Source organism: Danio rerio, chromosome 8, assembly GCF_052040795.2.
Source record: "Danio rerio strain M-AB ecotype USA chromosome 8, GRCz13ab, whole genome shotgun sequence".
Taxonomy (NCBI): Eukaryota; Metazoa; Chordata; class Actinopteri; order Cypriniformes; family Danionidae; genus Danio; species Danio rerio.
The window spans coordinates 35,488,335-35,513,701 of record NC_141028.1 but is presented as its reverse complement, the minus strand read 5'-3'; the positions used below and the strand labels follow the sequence as shown (position 1 = coordinate 35,513,701).

Genomic DNA, 25,367 nt, shown 5'->3' with positions numbered 1-25,367 from the left:
GAACTGAAAATTCTGTGCGACTGCCACAAGGGGATGTATTTCGACAGTTGTGTCCAAATGTCGTGTGCAGTAGAAAGGTGGCTTTACTCTTAGGTCCGTTTATATCAAAGTTGATATTTAGCCCCAACATGTTGGTGTTTTGCTATGTTTAAACAGTTTTCAATCTGGTTTCTGAGCACATCATTGTACAGAGAGTGGCCTAGATAATCACCAATAGGCCTATTCACCTAGATGCACATTAAGGCAAAGTAACAGTGCTGCATTTGACATTGTCAATAACAGCATACTTGTTGATAGGTTGGAAAACTGGGTTGGGCTTTTTGGGATTGTCCTTAAATAGTTCAGATCTTAGCTTGAAGGGAAACGTTACTATGTTAGGTGACCATGGGTTAAGGTGGACACCAATGACATGTAGAGTCCAACAAGGTTCAATTGTGGCACCTCTCCTGTTTAACCTTTATATGCTCCCACTGAGCCAAATAATGAGAAAGAACCAAATCTCTTACCACAGCTATGCTGATGACACTCAAATCTACTTACCCTTACTGCATAATGACTGCAGCCCTATTGACACCCTCTGCCAGTGCATTGATGAAATTTACAGTTGGATGTGCCAAAACATTATTTAGTTAAACAAAGAGAAAACTGAAGTCATTGCATTTGGGAACAGAGATAAGGTTCTCAAGGTGCATGCGTACCTTGGTACAAAGGGTCAAAAAAAAAAGTCAAGAATCTTAGTGTAATTCTGGAGTGAGATCTAAGTTTCAGTTGCCATGTCAAAGCGGTAAGTAAATCAGCATACTGGCATCTCATAAACATTGCAAGAATTAGATGTTTTGTTACCATTGACGACATAGAGAAACTTGTTCATGGCTTTATCAGCAGCAGGGTGGATTACTGTAATAAACTCATCACTGGACTTCCAAAAAACAGTCAAACAGTTGCCGTTCATCCAGAATGCTGCTGCCAGGATTCTAACCAGAACCATAAAATCAGAGCACATCACACCTGTCCTCAGGTCTTTACTCTGTAGCGTTCAGAATAGATTTTAAAGTATTATTACTTGTCTATGAATCACTAAATGGTCTAGGACCTCAATACATCACAGATATGCTCGCTAAATACAAACCTAACAGATCACTCAGATCATTAGGACCAAGTAAATTAGAAATTCCAAGAATTTAAGGTGAATAAACTTTCAGCTACTACACCCCCTACTGCTGGAATCAGATTCCAGAAATGATCAGATGTGCTTCAACATTAGGCAAATTCAAATGAAGACTTAAAACACATCTGTTTAGCTGTGCCTTTACTGAATGAGCACTGTGCTATGTCCAACCGATCACACTATTGTGTCTTTCTTTTCTTTTTATTCCTGTTTTAACACATTTTATTTAGTTTTTTCCTTTGCTTGAGGCTTATCTGTGCTGATTGGTCCTATGACTAAGTCAGTTGTGATTGGTCGACTGCGTTCAGTGCGAGACAGAGAGAAATGCCCAAGAAGTAGTCAGCACAGGGTATATGTGTGAGCCCAATGCAGGAATGCAGTAAGGCAATGCAGTTAAACACCAGCATATTACTTTATTCTTAACCACAACCACAAGTAATAACCACAACAGACAAAACTCTTTTGAAAATTTGCCATGCCAAACAGCAGGAAATCGTGAGCAAAAAACGCATTTAAATCGTTGAAGGATGAAGCACACGTCACATTTTTAACATAGTTTTGGACATGATATGTGAAATGGCCCGTACAAATTTAACCTGAGAGATACATTACAAGCACTGATCTAAAACAGATACTTGATTACAAGAAGTGCAGAGCAATTTATACAAGTTACAACACACAATTAAAAACAAATTTTGAAAACTGCAAAAAACGAGGCAACCATTTTAATCACAGTTCATGTTATGTAGGAAGGAGAAACACTTACAGGATCTGGAGGAAGAAAAAACTGCTCCATACAAACTGTGTAACAGTTACTGACGAAGTCCCATACATTGCAAGTCTTTGCTGATTCTGCTTTTAATATTAAGCGACCGGCGAGTCCCGCGCTGCAGGGTAGGATATTGTATCAATCATCAGAAAAATGACAGGAACAAAAACAGCACATGGTTGGCTATACTGTGGTGTTGCAGACAGCCGCATGTCTGGCGATTTCTCTGTGATAGTAATCTTCACATCATGATCAATCCCATGATCCCTCGATCTCTGCTAGTGTCTGAAGAGAAAGGCATGTTCACGTTTTACCGGATCTGGTAGTTCATATTTGGTATAGTTTTGTGTCAACGTTGATAAAAACAGGCAAAAGATCCAGACGAATGAGGAATCATTTAAACGACTCTGAGTTGAATTTTTTAATAAAGAGTCTATATTTTTAAACAAGGTGCATTTTCATATTTAACCTTCAGGTAGATCTTTTTATTCACTTAGAGCTGTGTTGTCACTGCATTGGAGGTTATTTTCAAGAACCCATAATAGGGGCTCTTTAAAACCACACTGTGTTCGTCTGACAAAAAGTAATATACTGTACAAAAGCAAGGCTATTATCCTATATTTTTATTTTTGGGTGCACTATTCCTTTAATAACTCACTATCAAACCATTGAGCACAGAGCTGCATTTAGCTTTTGCTAAAGTAATGAAACCGTACATCAGTTTAAGTAACGTTACACAATCAACCACCAAGTAACTTCTAAGAAAACATCTCCTGATTTCCTCCATCCTTATCTGATATATAACAGTACTATTAGATACCCTGTTTTCCACCAGCAAACTTGGGGACTCTCTGATATTTTATTTGATTTTATTTTTTTAGGGGGGGATTTGGGATGGACATTTTTCTGCAGTTCAGTCAATGGGAGCTATTGTGCGCCCGTGTCACCCTGTGTTAATTTGGGCTCTAATGTATTTGATAAACAAAGGGGCGCTCTTTAGCCTGACAGTCGTGACACCCTGATTCTTGCGTGGGCGCAGGGTTACGCCGTTAATAACCCACTGGCAGCCATCAAAGGCGCTTTAACCATGATCATTATGATAAAGGGCATACACTTAATTACAGGCCTGCTTAATTATAGCTCTGTTGAAGCTCGTTTGTTTGGTAGAATGCTAATTATACCACCGCACTCTTGGCAAGTCCTCTTTCAATCCACCTCTCTCTTTCTTCCTCACTCTCGCTTTCTCTCGGCGAGCCCAACACTCAGGCTCATTTTCATGCAAATTGATATCCGCCGAATGTTTTGTCTCTTTCTTTCCCCTTTTTCTTTCGACGTGTGCGAGTGGGGCTTTGTTTTTGGAGTCGAACGTCTCCCTGACAAGACAGGATCAGGAATAATCAAGAGTAATTAACAGGAAAAGAGGGAGGAGAGCGTACGGGGGGGCCTTCAGATACAGTGCCGGAGAAAAAAAAATAAAAAGGCTTTCATCTCGCTTTGTCTGAGGGGATTGCAGGAACTTTCCGTCTTCTGCTATTTTCGGCTATTAGACAATTTGTTTTCAGAGCATAGCCGAAATCGAAGGCAATTGTTTGCTGTTCATGTTTTATCATTTTTATCATCATTTGTTTTTGCTCTGATTTTTATTGTTACTTTATATTGCGATTAATTAGCCATGTTATTGGTCAGTAGTATAGTTTAATTGTTGTCAGAGAGGCAGAGAGGTTTCTTGACAGTTTCTGCTCTCTGATTCTACACTCTTTTGTTTCTGTCTGATCAAATATGTCATCTCAAATGTTTCATGTCCATTTATTTATGCTTTTGGAGTGATCATTTTCAGTTAGTCAGTCATTTATAAAGACAAACCTGTTCAAGACGATGGCCACTTCAGCATCACTTATGTTTGTTTTGTTTTTTCAGCTATGGATGATATTCCTTTTATGGTCTCCCAAAGGCCTGCCTCCCAGAGCAAATATGATGTAAGTGTTTAAAAAAATAAATATGTGATGTAAGTATTTTTAAAAGTGCCTTTCATATAATATAATATAATATAATATAATATAATATAATATAATATAATATAATATAATATAATATAATATAATAGTAATATATAGTATATAATAGTATTATTATTTGCTCATTCACTTATTCATGTCTTGCTCCATATTATTAACCCTTGTGCACTGTTCAAATTTCAATGGAAGTCAATGGGGCAAAAACAGCCACCAACAGTAAATTAGGGAGCAAAAAAAAAATTAAAATGAATAAACAATGCATTGAAGGCAATGTTGCTTCACATGTCTTTGATAAAAGGTAAAAAAAGCCAGTCCACGATTACTTTTTATATTAAAAATACGTTATTTTGTATGTTTTTTCACCAAATCAGTGACATCATTTATAAATTTGGCAATTCAAGAGTTACAATCTTGTAATTTTCAAAAAAATTTGTAGTTTTGATCAGGACTGAAGTTGATTAACAGATTTATGCAAAAAAAGTTTAAAAAATATTTATTTGATGCATTTTTACAGCAGTTTAATTTAGTGGATGTTTTCATATCAAACATAACAAAAGGTTTTTTTAAATAAACAGTCTTAAAATGTAAACAAATTATAAAAAAAAAAACATCCCATAATGTAAATAAGTTGTCAGATACAACTAATTTATCAATACACCCCAGAGTGGATGTAAACATCTTCAGCAGCACATAAGGGTTAAAGATACTAACGGTACTTAATACACTTTAAACTTTACAACTCGTAAAAAAAAAAAAATTATATATATATATATATATATATATATATATATATATATATATATATATATATATATATATATATATATATATATATATATATATATATATATACACGCTAATTTGAAAAGAGTGTAAATACCTCTAATTTGAACTCAGTGTAAATACCTCATTACTTCAGTAAATACCTCATTACTTCAACTTAGATGGAGTAAGTTCACAGTACTCGTATAGATAGTTTTTTTCTTTTACTCAAATGGTTTGTTTCAATCGGTTTCCTCAAATGGTTTGAGTTGCCTTAACTTATTGGGTTTTACAATACTCAGCTCGTTTGAGTTACAGTTGAAGTCAGAATTATTAGCCCCCCTTTGATTTTTCCCCCCCTTTTTTTAAATATTTCCTAAATGATGTTTAACAGAGCACAATCTTTTTCACAATATGTTTGATAATATTTTTTCTTCTGGAGAAAGTTTTATTTGGTTTATTTCGGCAAGAATGAAAGCAGTTTTTAATAATGATAATAAAAAAAACATTTATAGGTCAAAAATATTAGCCCCTTTAAGCTATATATTATTTCGATACTCTACAAAACAAACAACTGTTACAATAACTTGCCTAGTTACTCTAACCTGCTTAATTACCCTAATTAACCTAGTTAAGCCTTTAAATGTCACTTTAAGCTCTAGAGAAGTGTCTTGAAAAATATCTAGTAAAATATTATTTACTGTCATCATGGCAAAGATAAAATAAATTTGTTATTAGAAATGAGTTATTAAAATTGGGGGAAAAATAAACAGGGGGGTGGGGGGGGGCTAATAACTCTGACATCAACGGAATATACTGTACAACCCCAAAAGTTATATATGTTAATCATTGACATTTGGTCATTCAATGTCATATCTAAATATGTAATTATTATTATTATTATTATTATTATTATTATTATTATTATTATTATTATTATTATATTTTTTTATTAAACTCAGTATCATTTGTATAATAAGTTAAAATATTATATTATATTATATTATATTATATTATATTATATTATATTATATTATATTATATTATATTATATTATTTATAATATAATTATATTATATTATTTTATATCATGTTATATTATAGTATGTTATATTATATTATATTATTATATTATATTATATTATATTATAATATTATATTATATTATATTATATTATATTATATTATATTATATTATATTATATTATATTATATTATATTATTTTATTATATTATATTATATTATATTATATTATGTTATATTATATTATATTATATTATATTATATTATATTATATTATATTATATTATATTATATTATATTATATTATATTATATTAGTTTAAAATGTTTTTGTCATGGTGCTGCTGGCTGCAGTCGGAGCTGCTCTGCTGTAATGAATGTGTGCTGATGATGTTCACAGTCAGGCTCATGGAGGGCCATTTGGCCTCTGTCACAAGAGCTCTGTTTCTATTGTCAGAGAGAGAATGAGAACGAGAGGATTAAAGATCTTCAACATGCTTATTTAACCATGAACCGCTCTCATGACTCCTCTGTCTGGTTTCATATCTCATCTTTTCTTCTTCTTTTTTTAACAGATAGAACCACTTCCCATCTTGAATATTTCCATCAAATCACCACAGGAGATTGAGGAGGAAGTAAGTTTATACATCTACAGGTAGTACTGTTATATAGGTTTGTGTTGTTGTTGTTTTTTTTTTTTTGGTAATTCATTACATCATGTTAATGTGGTGCTATTTGTGGTGCTAGTTTATTTATTTAGTTGTGTAAATGTATTATTTATATAGTTAGTTTTGGAAATGTATTATTTATTTATTTATTTATTTATTTAGTTGGTTGGTTGGTTGGTTGGTTAGTTAGTTAGTTAGTTAGTTAGTTAGTTGTGTAAATGTATTATTTATTTATTTATTTGTGTAAATGTATTTTTATTTGATTTTTTTATTTTGCTATTTATTTATTTAGTTGTGTAAATGTAATATTTATTTATTTAGCTGTGTAAATGTATTAATTATTTAATTATTTATTTAATTAATTATTTGTGTAAATGTATTTTTTATTTTTTTAGCTATTTATTTATTTAGTTGTGTAAATGTAATATGTATTTATTTAGCTGTGTAAATGTGTTATTTATTTATTTAATTGTTTGTGTATATGTATTTTTTTAATTAGCTATTTATTTATTTAGTTGTGTAAATGTAATATTTATTTATTTAGTTGTGGAAATATATTATTTATTTATTTAAATTTTTGTGTAAATGTATTTTTTTATTTAGCTATTTATTTATTTAGTTGTGTGAATGCAATATTTATTAATTTAGTTGTGTAAATGTGTTATTTATTTATTTAGTTGTGTAAATGTGTTATTTATTTATTTAGTTAGTTTTGCAAATATATTATTTATTTATTTATTTATTTATTTAGTTAGTTAGTTAGTTAGTTAGTTAGTTAGTTAGTTAGTTAGTTAGTTGTGTGAATGTATTATTTATTTTTTTAGTTCAACTCAGCAAAGTGAAGCAGTGCAAATCAGTTTACAGTCTGTAATTTCAGTTAAAAATAAACTTGCGAACAATATACAAAGCCAATAATGACATTTATCACATATAAAATATCTGTAATGAATAATCTGAAAGCTGTAGTTTCGTCTTTGTTTAGCTGTATATATTTACTGAGAGTTTGACCCTCCTCCTCTCGTCTCGTCTCCTTCAGTGTGTGATGAGGAGCAGCAGAGCAGTGTGAAGGAGGGGGATTCATTAATTACAGGCTAACGCCGCTGAACGCGCAGATGAAGTAAAGCACAGATAGTGTAAGAGTGCTGGGTTTAGTGAGGTGGGCGACAGCACAAGATTAATGGAGAAGCTGCCCTGATAATGAGAATCAGTGTGAGAGCATCCACTGCTATTGTTCTGCAGCCGCAGCCACGACCTGAACGCAGATCCACTGACACACGGTCAAAAACACACCACGGGACTGTCCTGCTCCAGATCACTCACTGCTGCTAAATTAACCACTGACCTGAACAAAAAAAAATCATTTCTGCTAAAATAAAAGCTTTTTAAATTTTTTATTAAATCATTTTAAGGTCAATATTATTAGAACCCCCCATACCCCCCACCTATATATATATATATATATATATATATATATATATATATATATATATATATATATATATATATATATATATATATATATATATAATATTATGCTTCTCTTGATTTTTCCAATTTACTTAAAAGTTTATATATTTTTTTCCCCAAGATTTTAATTTGGATGTACTAAATTGTGGACTCTGGTCTTATGTTTTATTGTTAGACTAGTTCCAGATTTGGCTTTAGTGCTCACTAATGTATATGCACAAATATAGTATAGCATTCTATTGAAAATATTAATTACATTTTATTGTGTTCTTACATTTCCCAGAGATGGGTACAGTTCATTCCGCTGTTTCGACCCCAGATTAATAAAGGGACTAAGCCGACAAGAAAATGAATGAATGTGTTCTTACACAATAATGATAATGTATACTGGTAATCTTTAGAGTAAGGTTTAATTTGTTAATGTTATTTACGACATTAAAATGTGCAAATGACAAAACTAACAAGGAATAAATTAGTAACATGTTACATTTGTGCAAATTTACTAGGTTTATTCTATTGTTACTACTACAAAGGCAAATACTAAAAGCACTACAACAACAATAATAATAATAATAATAATAATAATAATAATAATAATAATAATAATAATAATAGTAATAGTAATAGTAGTAGTAGTAGTAGTACTAGTAATGTTTACATTTTGGATTAATAGAAATAATAATATAAATAGAAATAAATAAAAGCTGTTTGTGTCAATTACTTTATTTATACAAACTAGCATTGATAAAACATTTTTAAAAACATTATTAAGACTAAACAATGTTGAATAATTGCTGTGCAATATGTTGGTCATCCATAGTTCATGTTAGTTAATGCATAAATTAATTTAAACATATGAGATTTTATTTTAAAGTGATACCTACATAGCTATTGTTTGCAGTTTAAATCATATTTTAATATATAATGCAATGTATATATAGTGTGTGTGCGTGCGTGTGTGCGTGCATACGTGCGTGTGTGTGTATGTGTGCACATACGTACACACACACACACACACAAACACACTCACACACACATACATACATAGACACACACCCATAAACGTTTCTGTGTGTGTTTGTTCATGTGTGCGTGCATGTGTGTATGTGTTTTAATACAATAATGAGTATGTAAAAATGCATTGCTTTCTGTTTGAGTCTTTAGCACACTCAAAAAATAATGTCTGTTGTTTGTTCGAACTACTTACTTAACAAACTGTTGAGTTTTTGTTTGAGACAACTTAATTGTTTTATTTTTAATCAACTTAAATTTGTAAAAACTTACATGTAACTTACTTTCTTCATGTTGTCTCAACACAAACTGATTGTGTAGAACCCATCCTTTTTTTACAGTGTATAACTATAATAATCTGTCTTTAAAATTTAGGGTTCCACACAATTCATGTTGTCCCAACACAAATCGCTAACTCAGTTGTTCATACAAACTTGAGTGGATTGAACATGAAACATTTAAGTTGTCTCAAAAAATATCAAGAATTGTGTTGTTTTAGCTTTTTTTAATAAGTATTCTAAACAAGCAGCAAAAATATGTTTATTTTTGAGTGTGTTATTAATTTTGTAGTGCTACTTGTAATCATAGATCATCATTGTTATTATACAATAGGAGAACATTGTAGAAGCACGGAAGCTGTAATGTAAAGAGTTACTAATACCTCCGTTTTTAAAATGAGCATATAATAAATGCTGAATGCATATTTCCAGTAGGAATGGTCCTGTATTCCTTCATTAGTCTCTGGAGGAGAACTTCTCCACTCAAGGCCTTCACGCACATCCTAATTGACTGATTGCTAATTCTATTAAAAACACATTCATTAAAAACAGGCATTTTGTGACATTAAACATATGCACATGTAATTGCGGAAAAGCGTCATAATCACAATCGGGTTCGTGGAAAAGACTGCTCTCTAACAAGCATCACTTCAGCCATTTCTTTCTTTCTTTCTTTTTTTTTCCTTTTCATTTTTTTTTTTCATGTGGAAGATGTTGGTTCCAGCAATTACGCATTCTTTTCATTTCCCAAATGATTTGCAAAACTCGTCGAGATTATAATTGCTTTTAGCCACGCATATCTAATTTGTGTCTTTTTAAGTGTTAATTAGTTCGTGATTTGAGCTGACGTCTTTATGTAGTTTGCACAGCTGAAAAATGTTATTGAAGGGAGGCTAATGATACGCCGTGTGTGGATGTGCGTGCCTGTGTGTGTGTGCGTACTTTAAAAACTACCTAGAATATATGTTGAAACATTACGCTGCTGGCAAAAACACTTTTCATGTACATGCTAGCTTTGAAATTTAGGGCTTTCTGGCTTTTAATTAATTAATTTATTTATTTATTTTTTTTGTAGATTTCAATTACAGTGTATATAAGTTTTTATTCTCTAGGCCATGTATCTTCACCTCAGCAGCATTTATATGCACCAAATTGTTTCCAAACTACCATACTATTCTGGAGGTTTTCAGTATTTTCTGAAATATGGATTGATAAAAAGAAATTTACAAAATCCCCTCTGTAAATAATATTTGATTCTAATATGCCTAGACAGACAGACAGACAGATAGATATAGATAGATAGATAGACAGACAGACAGACAGTTGATGTCAAAATCATTAGCCCCCTTGAATTATAAGCCCACCTGTTTATCCCCCCCCCCCAATTTCTGTTGAACTGAGAGATTTTTTCAACACATTTAATTTAATTTAACATTTAATTAAACATAATAGTTTTATTAACTCATTTCTAATAAGTGATTTATTTTATCCTTGCCATGATGACAGTACATTATATTTTACTAGATATTTTTAAAAAACACTACTATACAGCTTAAAGCGACGTTAAAAGGCATAACTTTAATAATAAAGTTAATTAGGTTAACTAGGCAGGTTAACTAGGCAGGTTAGGGTAATTAGGCAAGTTATTGTAAACCGATGATTTGTTCTGCTGACTGGGGGGAAAAATGCTTAAAGGGGCTAATGATTTTGTCCTTAAAATGCTGATTAAAAAAAATTTCATTATTCCAGCCAAAATAAACCAAATAAGACTTTCTCCACAAGAAAAAATATAATCAGACATACTGTAAAAATTTTCTTGCTCTGTTAAACATCATTTGGGAAATATTTAAAAAAGAAAAAAAGAGTCACTGGATGGTACCTTTTCAAAAGGTACACAATTGTACTTGAAGTATCCATATTGATACCTCAGAAGTGTATATTAGTACCTACAAATTTTAAGAGGAACACTTTTGTACATTTTAGGTACCAATAACATTTTAGGTACCATTTTAGGTACATTTTAGGTACCTGTGGGGTATTAATATGGACCTTTTAGGTACAAATTGGTACCTTTTGAAAAGGTACCACCTCAGTGACAGCTCTCGTACCTTTATTTCTGAGAGTATATATCGCTATTCCGTGACTATTGATCCTTGATCTCTTCACTGACAAATTTTGATGTTGAAAATTTTACTTGTGTAATTTAACAAAATGACTTTTATTTTAATTTTACATTTTGAAACAATATATTGAATAAGAAATAATGTATAAAAAATTTGGTCTGTAAAATGATAAATGGTTCTAGTAGTTAATTTCCAAATTTTTGTACCCTAATTTGTTTAAAATCAAAGAAAGTCTTTTTTTTACAAACATTTCAGCATGAAAAGTTGCAAATATGTTTATTTAAAGTTAATTAGAACTTTTAATGAAATTATGCATCATTTGCATATTTAAACAAGAGAACATACTATATATAAAACCTTTAAAACTGTTAATGTACACTCTAAAAAAAAACAAAAGCTGTCACTGTGGTGGTACCTTTTTAAAAGCTGCATTTTTGTACCTAAACGGTACACTTTTTTATTTAAAAGTTCCCCAATAATTCCTTAAAGGTACCACAAGGTACACTTTTATTCTTTATATGTACTATTATATACCTTAAAGGCACAAGTGTGGGCCTTTAAGGTACCAAAGTGTATCTTTTGAAAAGGTACCACCCCAGTGACATATTTTGTACCTTTATTTCTGAGAGTGTAAGCAATCAGCTGGGGAACTATTAGCTCAGTTTTTATCAGACCATTCACCTGCAGTGACTGTATCTGTTTTCAGTCTCTGTAACTGTATTTAGTTTAATTTTTTTATTAAATATTATAATTAATATTTATTCTTTATTAGATATTACAGTTTATAGGGAATTCAGAGAATATATTTTTTATCACTTTGTAACCTTTTTAAATAAAATGATTATAAAAATAGATTATTTGTAGAATAAAATGCTGTTCTGTATATCATTAAGCAAATTATGGATTTCTGTATGGATCTCTCCGTAATAACGTTCAGAATATTGAATAAAACTGGTGTCTGGTTTAAGCGCTGCTGAGGTGGAGAATTATGGTTCAAAGAAAGAAAAAGAAAAAAATTTGAGAAAAGAAAAGATGTACTTCAATTGAAATGTATTGACACGACTTAATAAATGTGACAACAGAATCACTGTATTTTGGATAATTGTTTACATTAGACTGAATAAGAAAAAAAAGAAGGCAAAAAGCCCAAAATCTCAAAAACTGTGATTTGCCTGATAAAATATGAACAAAACTTGACATTTTCAACCATGTAAAACCTCTGTGTGTGCGTGTATGTTATGGTCCTGTGAGAGGTAGAAAGAGACGGAGAGGACGCCCAGAGAGCAGACGGCTAGATATATTCAAATGAAGGGGGAATTAATGAAGACAACATGTCACATATTTGGGTCTGCTGTGAGCAGGAACAGGAAATGAAGATCTGCTCATCTGGGCTCGTGTCGCTCATGTCCCGCGTGTCACTGTTCTGTCACGGGCCGGTGTAAAAATGGCAGGCGGTGATACATGCACTCTGTGATAACAGCCCATTCCTTCCCATCCATCATTTGCAGACGTGCACACACAGTCGTACTTGTTTATTTATTACTTAGTCAGGTGCTGCGTGTGACTTTTTATTATAACTAAGCGGCGTGTGACATGTGACATGCTGGTGGAAGTTGCCGTTTTGCTTCAGGAGGATGGAGAGAGAGAGAGAGAGAGAGAGAGAGAGAGAGAGAGAGAGAGAGAAGAAATGCAAAGCAGTGTTGTGCGATCCTTCAGCATCACCTAGTGCTGTAAATCTGAATTACATTTTACAGGTATTTAGGAAAGAGATGATATGATAGAAGCAAAGTTATTAGAAAAATAAAAACGAAATCATTGCTTTTACTTACATTTTAATTGAATTATTGTTATTATTTTTGTTGTTATTATTATTATTATTATTATTATTATTATATTTTTATTTTTTATTACTACTATTATTATTATTAATATTGTTATTTGTATTATTATTATTATTATTATTATTATTATTATTAGTTGTAGTAGTAGTAGCAGTAGTAATTAGTAAAATAGTAGTAAACTAGTAATAGTAGTTAGTAATTACAATATTTTTTACTCCCCAAAAAAGTAACTAGTTGCGTTACTAAGTTACTTTTATTGTTAAGTAATGAGTTACGTTACTTTTGAGTTACTTTTGCATAACTTTTTATTACCTGGCTGAGGCTTGATCGCTTTGAGAACTTTTTATTTTTATTTTTTTTATAGGAGTTCTGCAATTAACAATGCACTGTTAAATCTTCATTTACCTTTAAAAAAACAAATAAAAATATTTTTACATAATGTTATCTGAGCCTAGAGCTATAAATGATGTATATACAGATTATTAAAAGTTTAAAGCAACGTGTTTGCTACTTTTGTACTTGTCTTAAGTAAAATCACTGTCTATTGAGACTATAATCCCCTTTTTCTTTGCTTCAATACGTTAAAAATGTTGAGCACATTTTCTTATTAACTGCATGATTCATGGTGACTACTTTAATTTTAATTCTGAAATGTATTTTTTAAAAGCTAATTAATTAAACTGAAACGTAACTCGCATTACATTTTCAAAAAAGTCATTCAAATATTATGACTTATTTTTTTTAAAGTAATGCATTACTTTAATCCTTTCTTAGAAAAGTAATTACTCACATTAAAAGTAGTAGTAGTTGTATGTAGTTTAAAAAAGTATCCTAACCTTACTTTTAATTTGGGTGGATTTGCATTGATGGATTTGCGATGGTGAAGCTGCTTTGACACAATCTATATTGTAAAAGCACTAAAATAAAGATGAATTTAATTTAATTTAATCATTCCACTGTGGCAACCACTAATAAAGTAAGGAGCATGCTTATACTGAGTTAGTGTTTCTTTCTTTATTTTTTTTTACTTGTTTTATTTTATTTTATCCTATTTTATTCATTCATTATTTATTTAGTTATTCATGTTAAGTAAATGTTATTTATAAAGCGAACTTACCTTTAGCCTAATAAAAAAGTAATAATAAAACCCAATGTTAAATAATTGATAATTATAAATAATCGATTGCAACAAACCATTTAGGTTCAAAAACTAATCTTAATGAGTGCTGTGAACTTAATCCATTTGAGTAAATGAAGCAATTTGAGTATTGTAAAACCCAATAGGTTAAGTCAACTCAAACCAATTTAGGAAACTGATTGCTACAAACCATTTGAGTTAAAAAAATAAATAAACACATCTATATGAGTTCAAAAAACCTACTCCATTTAGGTTAAAGTAATGAGGTATTTAATTAACTCATTACCTTCAACACTGAGTTTAAAACTCTTTTCAAATGAGTAGACTTTCTGTAAATTTTGAGTTAACTACTCATTTCATTTGATAAAGTTAACTGTTGCATTTTACAGTGTATAGTTACTATGAATTAGGTTTGGAGAGCTTAATAATAATAATAATAATAATAATAATAATAATAAGATGTAAAATGTGTAATTATGCAATGAAATTAATTTTGTGTGCTCCTATTTTAGCCATAGAAACAGCAGACATAAACTGTTTTGTTTCTGTGTAATTTTATATCCTTGTTCACAGTGTTATTCAGAATATAACTGGATAACAGGAGTAAATTGTTCTTTTTATTTGTTTGCCTGTATGTCAGTCTGTCTGTGTTTTTTTTTTATTTTATTTTTTTATCTTATTTAGTCTTAAGGTTATATCAAGGCCTGGGTTAGAAATATGGCCTCTAAATATAATAGAAATTCGGAAGTCTAAATGTAACAAATGAATTAAAATATAACAAAAACAAAAATGTAAACGTATAAATGATATTTGCCTTCTCAATGCAGTGGTTGTGCATTTGCTCACATACACAAGGAGGCGCTGTTTAGCAGCAATTACCAGACAGCGAAATACATAAAGTTCACCTAAAATATAATTGTACCCACCATTTACAGACCTTCAAATGGTTCCAAAAGTTTTTTTGTTTTTGTTTAGTTGAAAGCAAAAAAAAAAATGTTTTTTTCAGAATAGTTATTTGTATCTAAAAGGTGAGTAAATAATTGCAAAATTTCCTGTTTTGGGTAACTATCCCTTTAATTGTAGAAAAAGGGAAGGAATGCAATGTTGATGTTGTTGTTGTTGTTGGTGGTGGTGGTGGTGGTGGTGGTGTTGTTGAACTGCAGAAGTCATCTTTTTTTTTTTTTGTCTGTTTGTTTGTTTTACAGTACAAATATTGTTTCAACACTGAACACAGCGCTGCAGCTTTCACATGGAGCCAGTGACTCGAAGACTTACCATATAACACTAGAGTAAACCAGAGTGCAGTGAGCCCACATTTACATCTACAATAATAGTTATTAAAGCTCTCGTCTACAATAAATATCAATCAGAAGAAAAAGGTTTACACTTGAGCCTTTTTTAAGTATACAGTTTTTGATTCCCCAAAGAAGCATTCAGTGAACATGTCTTTGTTTTTTAGCGTGAAAGTCATTTTAAAAATCCAAAGACATTACTTTCCACTTTAAAGAACAATCTGTGAAATTTAAACATTCCATTGATTTTCAAAAGTTCTTTATCTAACCATCAGCCAAAGTATAAAGTACCTTTATGTATTGGAAATTTGGTTATGGGCACATATTGTATGTGTGCAGCCTGATTATTTTGTGTGTATGTGCAGCTCACAATAGTGCTGTGTGTTTGTTTTGCACTACTTAGTTGGTGCACAAGATGTGCTGCAGGTTAAAAAAACACATGCACAGAGAAAAACACAAACTGAGAAAATATCTTCATCAATTTGACAACACACACACACACACACACACACACACACAAACACACACACACACACACACACACACACACATAATTCTCACCGCACATACAAATAATCTTGTAACACTTTAAGCTGTCCAATTTTTTCCAGGTACGTACTAAAGTTATTAATATGTAATTAATTATGCATAATTACACATAACTAACTCCAAACCTAACTCTCGTTCTAAGACTAACCATAAAGTATATGTAATTAATTAACAGTAGTTAAATTAATTGTTACATTGTAATGTGTCCAAACTGTAACCAGACCTTCTTTCAAATGACAAATGACAATTTTATTTGGACAAAATCTAGTCCTCTTCTGCTTTTTTATTTGGGCTGTGAATGCTGTTTTCTAATGACTGTAAATGTTATGTTCTCAGAGACTTTCAAGAAGGTTCTTTTCTGTTTTAAAAGGGCTTTGTTGTTGTTGTTTTTGTGGCAGTTTTAATAAGGATATTAATATGATCTGCGCTAAAATTATCCTAATTTAAAACTACTATATAAGATTTTTTTTATTTAGTTAAAATCCATTTTATTATTATTATTATTATTATTATTATTATTATTATTATTATTATTATTATTATTATTATTATTATTATTATTATTATTATTATTGTTGTTGTTATTGTTATTATTATTTATTTGATTATGGGTGTTGGGACATACTAATATTGACTATAACCAAGAAAGAATAATCCAACAAACAAATAAATAATTAACATTGTTAATTAAGGAAGACATAATATACCAACATTATAGCTTTTATGAAGCATTAAGCACTCTCATTTCGTTTATTTCATTCATACTCATCAACAGAGGGCCACACAGAATAAATATATGCACAGCAAGTGTTTTTCAGTCAACAATAAACTTCCGGTGAAAGCTACAGTAAATGTAAATATTTTCAATTTCATATGGTTTCTAGTATACCTAGAAAGAGCTTGATTAGCTGGTTCAGATGTGTTTACTTGGGGTTGGAACTAAAATATGCAGGACACCGGCCCTCCAGGACTGAGTTTGGACACCACTGATATAGACAAATAAGACAAATAGTTATTGCTGTAGCTGCATAAATGCTGCCAGAAATGTTTTGACTAATGGAACATGAAGAGACTCAATGCACAACTTTCAGCCATCTCAGGTATTTTAATAAACATGATGTATATTTATAAATCAGTGCTAATTGATACAGCTTTTAGATTAGAATACCAGTAAAATGTATAATTCATAACAACATTTCAAATGTTGTTAGAATTTTGACTAAACTGAAGTAGATTTGTGTTATTCTCATAAATTGTCATGATTGTGCAGAGCTGGAAAAATCTTACAATGTGCTAAACTTGAAAGTGTGCACATGTTAGTCTTCTCTGTTACGTGTAATTATGCTTGTTTGCTTTCATGTGATTCATTGCCCTAAAAATAAAATTTAAATTAAAAAAATGCTTTTTGTATTTTATTTTATATTATTTTATTTTATTTTATTTTATTTTAATTTATTTTTGTATTCTGCATTAAGGTTTTATTTGTTACCCTTATGTAACTACATTATTTAACATAATCTGACACAAATTACTAGTAAACCATTAAATAATCTCATTTAATGCTGATTTTACCATTTGGTAATAAATTATTTAAATTAAGATTTATATCCTACAAAAACATAAAAAAAAACTAAGAAATACTGTAACAAATACATTCATCGGCCACTTTATCAGGTACACCTGTCCAACTGCTCGTTAATGCAAATTTCTAATCAGCAAATCACATGGCAGCAACTCAATGAATTTAGGCATGTAGACATGGTCAAGACGATTTGCTGCAGTTCAAACCGAGCATCAGAATGGGGAAGAAATGTGGCATGGTTGTTGGTGCCAGACTGGTCTGCGTATTTCAGAAACTGCTGATCTTCTGGGATTTTCACGCACAAAAATCTTAGGGTCTCAAAAATGAGGGTTTACAGAGAATGTTCTGAAAAAGAATGCTTTGCTGATGTCAGAAGTCAGAGGAGAATGGCCAGACTGGTTTGAGCTGATAGAAACACAACAGTAACTCAAATAACCATTTGTTACATCCGAGGTCTGCAGTAGAACATCTCTCGCTCAACATGTTGAACCTTGAACCGGATGGGCTACAGAAGCAGAAGATTAATACAAGGTGCCACTCCTGTCAGCTAAAAACAGGAAACTGAGGCTAAATTCACTCAGGCTCAGTGAATTGTTGTAGGACAGTAATTTATTGGCCCAAAAATGGACAATAGAAGATTGGAAAAACATTGTCTGGTCTGATGAGTTTTGATTACTGCTGTGACATTCAGATGGTAGGGTTGGAATTTGGCGTCAACAACATGAAAGCATGGATCCATCCTGCCTTGTATTAACGATTCAGTCTGGTGGTGGTGGTGTAATAAATTGGGGGATATTTTCTTGGCACACTTTGGGCTTATTACTTCCAATTGAGCATCGTGTCAACACCACAGCAAACCTGAGTGTTGTTGCTGACTATGTCCATCTCCTTACGACAACATTGTACTGCTACTGTACTTCTAGCAGAATAAAGCACCATGTCATAAACCGTGAATCATTTCAGACTGGTTTCTTAAACATGACAATGAGTTCACTGTACTCAAATGGCCTCCACAGTCACCAGTGTTAATCCAATAGAGCACCTTTGAGATGTGGTTAACAAGAGATTCTCTTGATGGATGTGCAGCCGACAAATGTTTGATGCTATCATGTCAAAATGGACCAAAATCTCTGAGGAATATTTCCAGTACCTTGTTGAATGAAGTGTTACTGACATTCCTACTGATACTATGAATTGTTGACATAATTGAATCATTTTGATAATCATGTAGTAAAAAATCTAATATTGTGAGAGCCTAGATTTAACTGTACTTCGATTTTACATGTATTAACAGTTTTTTTTGTTGCCATTTTAAGCATCATCGTTTAATTATTTGAGAGCAAATAGCACATTTATTGTATTAAAATTAAGTTATTGCACATACATTTGTCAAATCTTGAGAATTTATTTATTTTATTTCTCTGTTTATTTTAGTAAATGCTAAACCCAGTCTTATGAGTTTAATCATAATATGTTTTCCACCTCATTAAGAGTAGCTTGATGTTCACTTTATGCTTATTTTTTTATTTTAAAAATCTACATTTATATGCAACAAGTAGCATGATGTCTCTTGGCATAACATTACAGCCCATCAACCTCTCAATCCCAGAGAGCCTCTCCTTTCTTTTGAGTTGTACAGAAAATAATGGTGTTTTGCTTGATTCTTTTCTTGTGACCACAGATGCATTTTTGCTTCTCTCTGTTCATGTCAGTCTTGCTGTTTCCCCCAGACAGTGTGTGGGTGTCGGAGTCGCTGGTGTGTTGATGATTTCAGAAACACACACTGAGCACAGGTTCTGTTTCACTGGCCCGTGCAGACATCATGAGCCTCTCAGAGACAGGACTATCTCACGCCTGTCCTTCACATCAACTCTATTTACACTCCTCTGAGCAGGTAGAACAGTTAGTTTCCCAGTTCACTTTTCCTCTAACCATGGTACGTCAAGTAAACACAAGTAACTAGATCTAGAGCAGGGGTTTTCAGCCATGAAAAAGTATAAATGTATTGTGTTTCATCTCTGAGATTTAACATACATATTTTAGTATAATGCCATTTTATATAATTTTAGTATAATATTAGCATACAACATTAATAATGATATCCAATCACATTCATAACACTTAGTAACAACAACAACAAAAACACCCTTGAATGTGATTTTTTTCTTTAATTAATGTCCTAAATATTATATATATTTTTTATATTTACATTTAGAAGATTACCTTCAATGTTATCTTCTGCTCACTTGTTTTTAATTTATTTAAGTTTATTGTTAAATATATGAAAACAAAAACATTTAAATGTACTTGCTAAATCAGTTTTCATACTGCACTGTAATGTTGATTTGTTTTTTGGTCTTTATTTGAACATTATGTTCTGTTTTGTTTGGTTTTTAATCATGTATTTTCATCATTGCTTATTATGATCTCCTGTGTCTTGTTTGGTTTCTTTATTTGTTTCTAGGCAGTACCTAGTTTGTTTTTTGAACATGTCAGATTGTCGTCTTCCTTGTTCATTGCCCAGTTATGGGAAAGATTTTGATGTTTGGATATTCTTTTATCTACATATGATTATAGTGAATATGATGTTCTGAAGTTTGCTTCGTAGTCATGTGCCATTTACACTAGCGTGTTTTTGTTTTAAGAATGGAAATCTTCCTCGTCCAGACTTGCACTTTTTGCACTTCTAAAAATGCCCTCATTATCAAACCCAAAACACAAGATACACTGAAAAAAATGATGTCTGCAAAGTTGTTGCAAACAATTTATATGGGTTGAATTTAAACCAATTAAATTAAGTAATGTTCAACTGAATTTGTTTGATTAAATTCAGCCCAAATAAATTGTTTACATCTACTTAACTTAATAACATGTAGTAAATCCAAGGAATCATCTTTGAATACATTTTTTTCAGTATGACTATTCACGCTCAATTGCATACACATATTTTGTTGGTATTTGCACTTGCAGTCTAAAGGTTGGCTAATGGTCATGTGATTAGAACTTGACGAATCAGGAAAAAATATGCAATAGTCCAAAAGAACAGTCAGAGTGCGATTGTGGATAGTTGTGCCTCCATTTTCAAAAGTTTGTGCTCCTGTCTATCTAATCTGAAACAAAATATCAGCATTTTCAATCTAAAATAGGGCCTCTAATCGACGTTATTCACTCTGTTTCTGAGTAGTAGTACTTTGGGTCTGTCACAATATCATTTTTTTTGTTGTACGATATATTGCACCAAAAATGTATTGATATTATATAGCGATAAATTATATTATTGTCTTTCTCAGTACTGGGTTGCAGCTGGAAGGGCATCAACACTATACATACTATAAATATAAACATAAGATGGATAAGTTGGCGGTTTATTCCGCTGTGGCGACCCCTGATAAATAAATGGACTAAACCGAAGGAAAATTAATGAATGAATGAATCTTATTATTGTCATTTTAAGACTCAATTTATAATGCAAGAAAGACAATATAATATCATCAAAAATAATATGTTATTCTTAAGAATATTTAATTTATTACATTCATTATAATAATTTAATAATAAGGCATTGGAATCAAGATGTGAAAACATATCCTAAATAAATAATAAAAAATGTTAACAAAAAAGTAACAAAGGCTGCAATATCTGCTCATTTATTTTCAGCTGTCAAACACCCACATTAAAATATATATTAAAGTAATTTATAGTAAATACTAAAGTGCAGGGGTGTCCAAACTTGGTGCTGGAGGGCTGTGTCCTGCAAAGTTTAGTTCCAACCCCAATCAGACACACCTGGGCTAGCTAATCAAGCTCTTACTAGGCTTTCTAGAAACATTTGTGCAGGTGTGTTGAGGTTGGTTGGAGCTAATAGTTTTTCAAGTTTGAAAAAAAGAAAGTTTGGACACATAGTGTTTTTAACCATACTGACACCTTCAACAGAGCGATAAGTGGATATATTGATTATTCTGACAGGCCTATGGTACTAATTTAAAACCCAACAGTCAACTTTATCGAATGAAATGAGTGTAGTAAACTTAAAATTTTATGAAAGTTAATTCTACTCAATTGAAAAGAGTTTTGATCTCAGTTTTGAAGCCAATGAGTTAATTAAGTACCCCAATACTTTAACTTAAATGGAGTAAGTTCACAGTACTCATAAAGATTAGTTTAACACAAATGGTTTGTGGCTATCGTTTTCCTCAAATGGTTTGAGTAACCTATTGGGTTTAACAGTCTGATCTCACGAAAAAACGCAAGTATTTTACGTTTTGCCAGTTTTGTGGCTAATTCGTACGAATTCGTACGAGTTCAGTCGTACGAAATGGTACGATTTTAAGAAGGAGGCGTGGCACCTAACCCCACCCCTAACCCCAACCGTCATTGGGTGATGAGCAAATCGTACTAAATTGTACGAATTAGATCGTACGAATTCATACGAATTAGCCACTAAATCAAAAAGTTACGAATTGCCGTGAGATTGTGTTGGTTTTACAGTACTCAGCTGGTTTGAGTTCTCATCATTTATTGGGTTTTACTGTGCTCAAATTGCTTCATTTACTCAAATTGATTAAGTTCACAGTACTCATATACACTGAAAAAAATATTTAAAGATGATTCCTTGGATTTACTACATTTTTGAAAGTTAAGTGGTTGTAAACAATTTATTTGTGTTGATTTTAATCAAACAAATTAAGTTGAACATTATTAAACTTAATTTGTTTTTTTAATTCAACACAAATAAATTGTTTGCAACAGTTCTGTATGCAACACTTTTTTCAGTGTAGATTAGTTTTCCACAGTGGTAGACGATTAGTTGTGTATATATAGTAAAAGTACAAATACTCAAGCAAAATATAACTCCAATAAAAGTAAAAAGTCCTTTTCAATTTAACTTGGTTCAAGGTACAATAGTTCTTAAATACTGATTGATAAATGTTTATTTCTCAAGAAAATCGTATTACCAAAAGTTATGATACTCATAATTTAAGAAAATTTAAGTGTTCAAACAAGTGAAAATTGCAAAACACATAATCTGCTATAGTATGTGACAAAAATATGTCAACAAAATTATTTTTAAACAAAACTTGACCTTGATTCTGCTTAGTTTGTAAATTCAGTGAATTGATTACTGGAGTCTCACTCTGAATGAATCATTTAAATCAGAGAGTTGTTAACTGGAGATTTACTCTGAACTGAACATTTGAATTAGTGAGATGCTGGCTGGAAATTCGCTTTGAACAGATCATTAGTGAGTTGTTGGTCAATCTGGTCATTTGAATCAGTGAGATGTTGGATGAAGATTCACTCTGGACTGATAATTTATTTGAGTGAGTTGTTGACTAGATATTCACTCTCAACAGATCATTTAAATCAGTGAGAATATCATGAAGATTCACTCTGAATGGATCATTTTAATAAATTAGTTGTTGAACTGAGATTCACTATGAAACAATCATTTGAATCAGTGAGTTGTTGACTTGAGAGATTCATTCTGAATTGATCATTTTATTAAGTTAGTTGTTGACTTGAGATTAACTAACTGATAATTTCAATCAGTGATTTGTTGATGTGGACAGATTAGTCCAATTCAATTTACTCAGCTTCATTTAGGAAATGTTGTGGAGTAAAAAGTACAATATTTTGTTTTGGAATTGGGTGAAATAAAAGTAAACATTCATCAGATTAAAATACACTGATAAGGTACAGATACCTAAAACATGTTAAGCACAGTAGTGATGTAAAAATACTTAGTTACTGGTTTTCCATCATTTGGACCCTCACCTCTAAATGGAGCTGAATGTCAAAACCACACCTCCCACCCACAGCATCCACCAACCACCTCACATGGTTTTACTTTCAGCTCTGCTCATGCTTTATGATAGGAAAATAATCATAATACCCTGAGACCGCACAGTAAAATTAAAAAAGACTGACTCTCTCATTGGTCAGAGCCTTTAGTGTGTTTAATCCATGTGTGTGTTTTTATGGTTTGGCATAAAACATAGAAGGGAACTATTCTCAGCTCTGTTTATGACCTTTATGCTTACACTGCAGGTCAAATGTTTGGAATATTAAGATTAGTTTTTGAACATGGCTGCAATTATTTGATCAGTAATACACTAAAAACAGTAATGTTGTGACATCTTTTTTATTTTAATATATTTAAAAATAGTTGGTCATTTATTTCTCATAAACAACTTATTTAGATATTGAATATTCTGTTTAATACATGTGCATTCAGTTGTGTAAAAAAGTATTTACTCCTTACAGATTTCTCTTTTTTCTTATGTTTGTCACACTTTAATGTTTCAGATCATCAAAAAAGTAAATATTAGTCAAAGAAAACTCAACTAAACATATCATGCAGTTTTTAACAGAAGGTTTTTATTATTAAAAGAAAGCAAAATGTCAAGCTTCATAGGCTTGTGTGAAAAAGTGTTTACCCCTTAAACCTAATAACTGATTGGGTCACCATTAGCAGCAACAACTGCATTCAAGCACTTTTGATAATTTGCAATGTGTCTTTTACAGCACTGCGGAGGAATTTAGCCTCCTATCTTCACAGATCTGATGTAATTCATGTTTTTCACACTTTAATGTTTCAAATCATCATAAAAAATGCAAATGTTAGCCAAAGAAAACTGGATTAAACACATCATGCCGTTTTTAACTGAAGGTTTTTATTATTATTGTAAAACAAAATACAAAGCTTCATAGGCCTGTACGAAAAGAGTTTGCCCCTAAACCTAAAAATCCACGGTTGCCACCCTTAGCAGTAGCAACTGCATTCAAGAATTTTTGATAATTTGCAATGAGTCTTTGATAGCTCTGCAGAGGAACTTAGCCTCTCATCCTCACAGAATTGTTGTAGTCCAGCCACTTTGGAGAAATTTAGAGCATAAATTACATTTTTAAGGTCATGCCACAGCATCTCAATTGGATTCAGGTCAGGACTTTGCCTAGGCCATTCCAAAGTCTTCATTTTGTATTTCTTCAGCTATACAGAGGTGGACTAGACAGAAATAAACAGTAAAGTCATTACTAATGTTACACACTTTGTATACAAAAAAATGGTTTATTGCTTGTTTCTGGTGGTACGGTGGCTCAGTGGTTAGCACTGTCACCTCACATCAAAAATGCCAGTTGGCATTTCCTTCTGGAATGTGCATATTCTTTTTGTGTCGTATGGGTTTCCTCTGGGTGCTCCGCTTTCCCCCACAATCTAAGGACATGCGCTATAGGTGAATTGAGTGAACAAACTTGTCCATAGTGAATAAGTGTGTGTGTGTGTTTGTGAATGTGAGATTGTATGTATTTTTCCCAGTACTGGGTTGTGCCTGGGAAGGGCATCCGCTGCGTAAAACATATGCTGGAATAGTTGGCGGTTCATTCCACTATAGTGACCTCTGATAAATAAGGCACTAAGCTGAAAGAAAACGAACGAATGAATGTTTGTTCCTGCTATTGTCATTGTTGCTTATTTTTTTAAGTTGCTATTCATGAAAAAAAAAAAACGGTTTTCAACATTGAAATATGGACGACGCAGTGGCGCAGTGGGTATTAATTTCACCTCACAGCAAGAAGGTCGCTGGATCGAGCCTCGGCTTGGTCAGTTGGCGTTTCTGTGTGGAGTTTGCATGTTTTCCCCATGTTGACTTGGGTTTCCACCGGGTGCTCCGGTTTCCCC

The 25,367-nt window shown here is 31.7% G+C and overlaps 1 protein-coding gene across 11 annotated transcripts in view; it reads left to right on the top strand.

The window, feature by feature from the left end:
- The window catches only part of mvb12bb (multivesicular body subunit 12Bb), a 148,861-nt gene that overhangs the window by 122,640 nt on the left and 854 nt on the right, over window positions 1-25,367 (top strand). For 4 of the 11 annotated variants that reach the window (XR_015496728.1, XM_087262565.1, XM_087262562.1 and 1 more), the window contains 2 exons: window positions 3,855-3,913; window positions 6,313-6,372. Coding sequence is in view for 8 of the 11 variants with exons in the window: in XM_087262565.1 (XP_087118691.1) it covers window positions 3,855-3,913; window positions 6,313-6,372 (119 nt within the window). In the remaining 3 variants the exon portion in view is untranslated. 11 annotated transcript variants of the gene reach the window in all.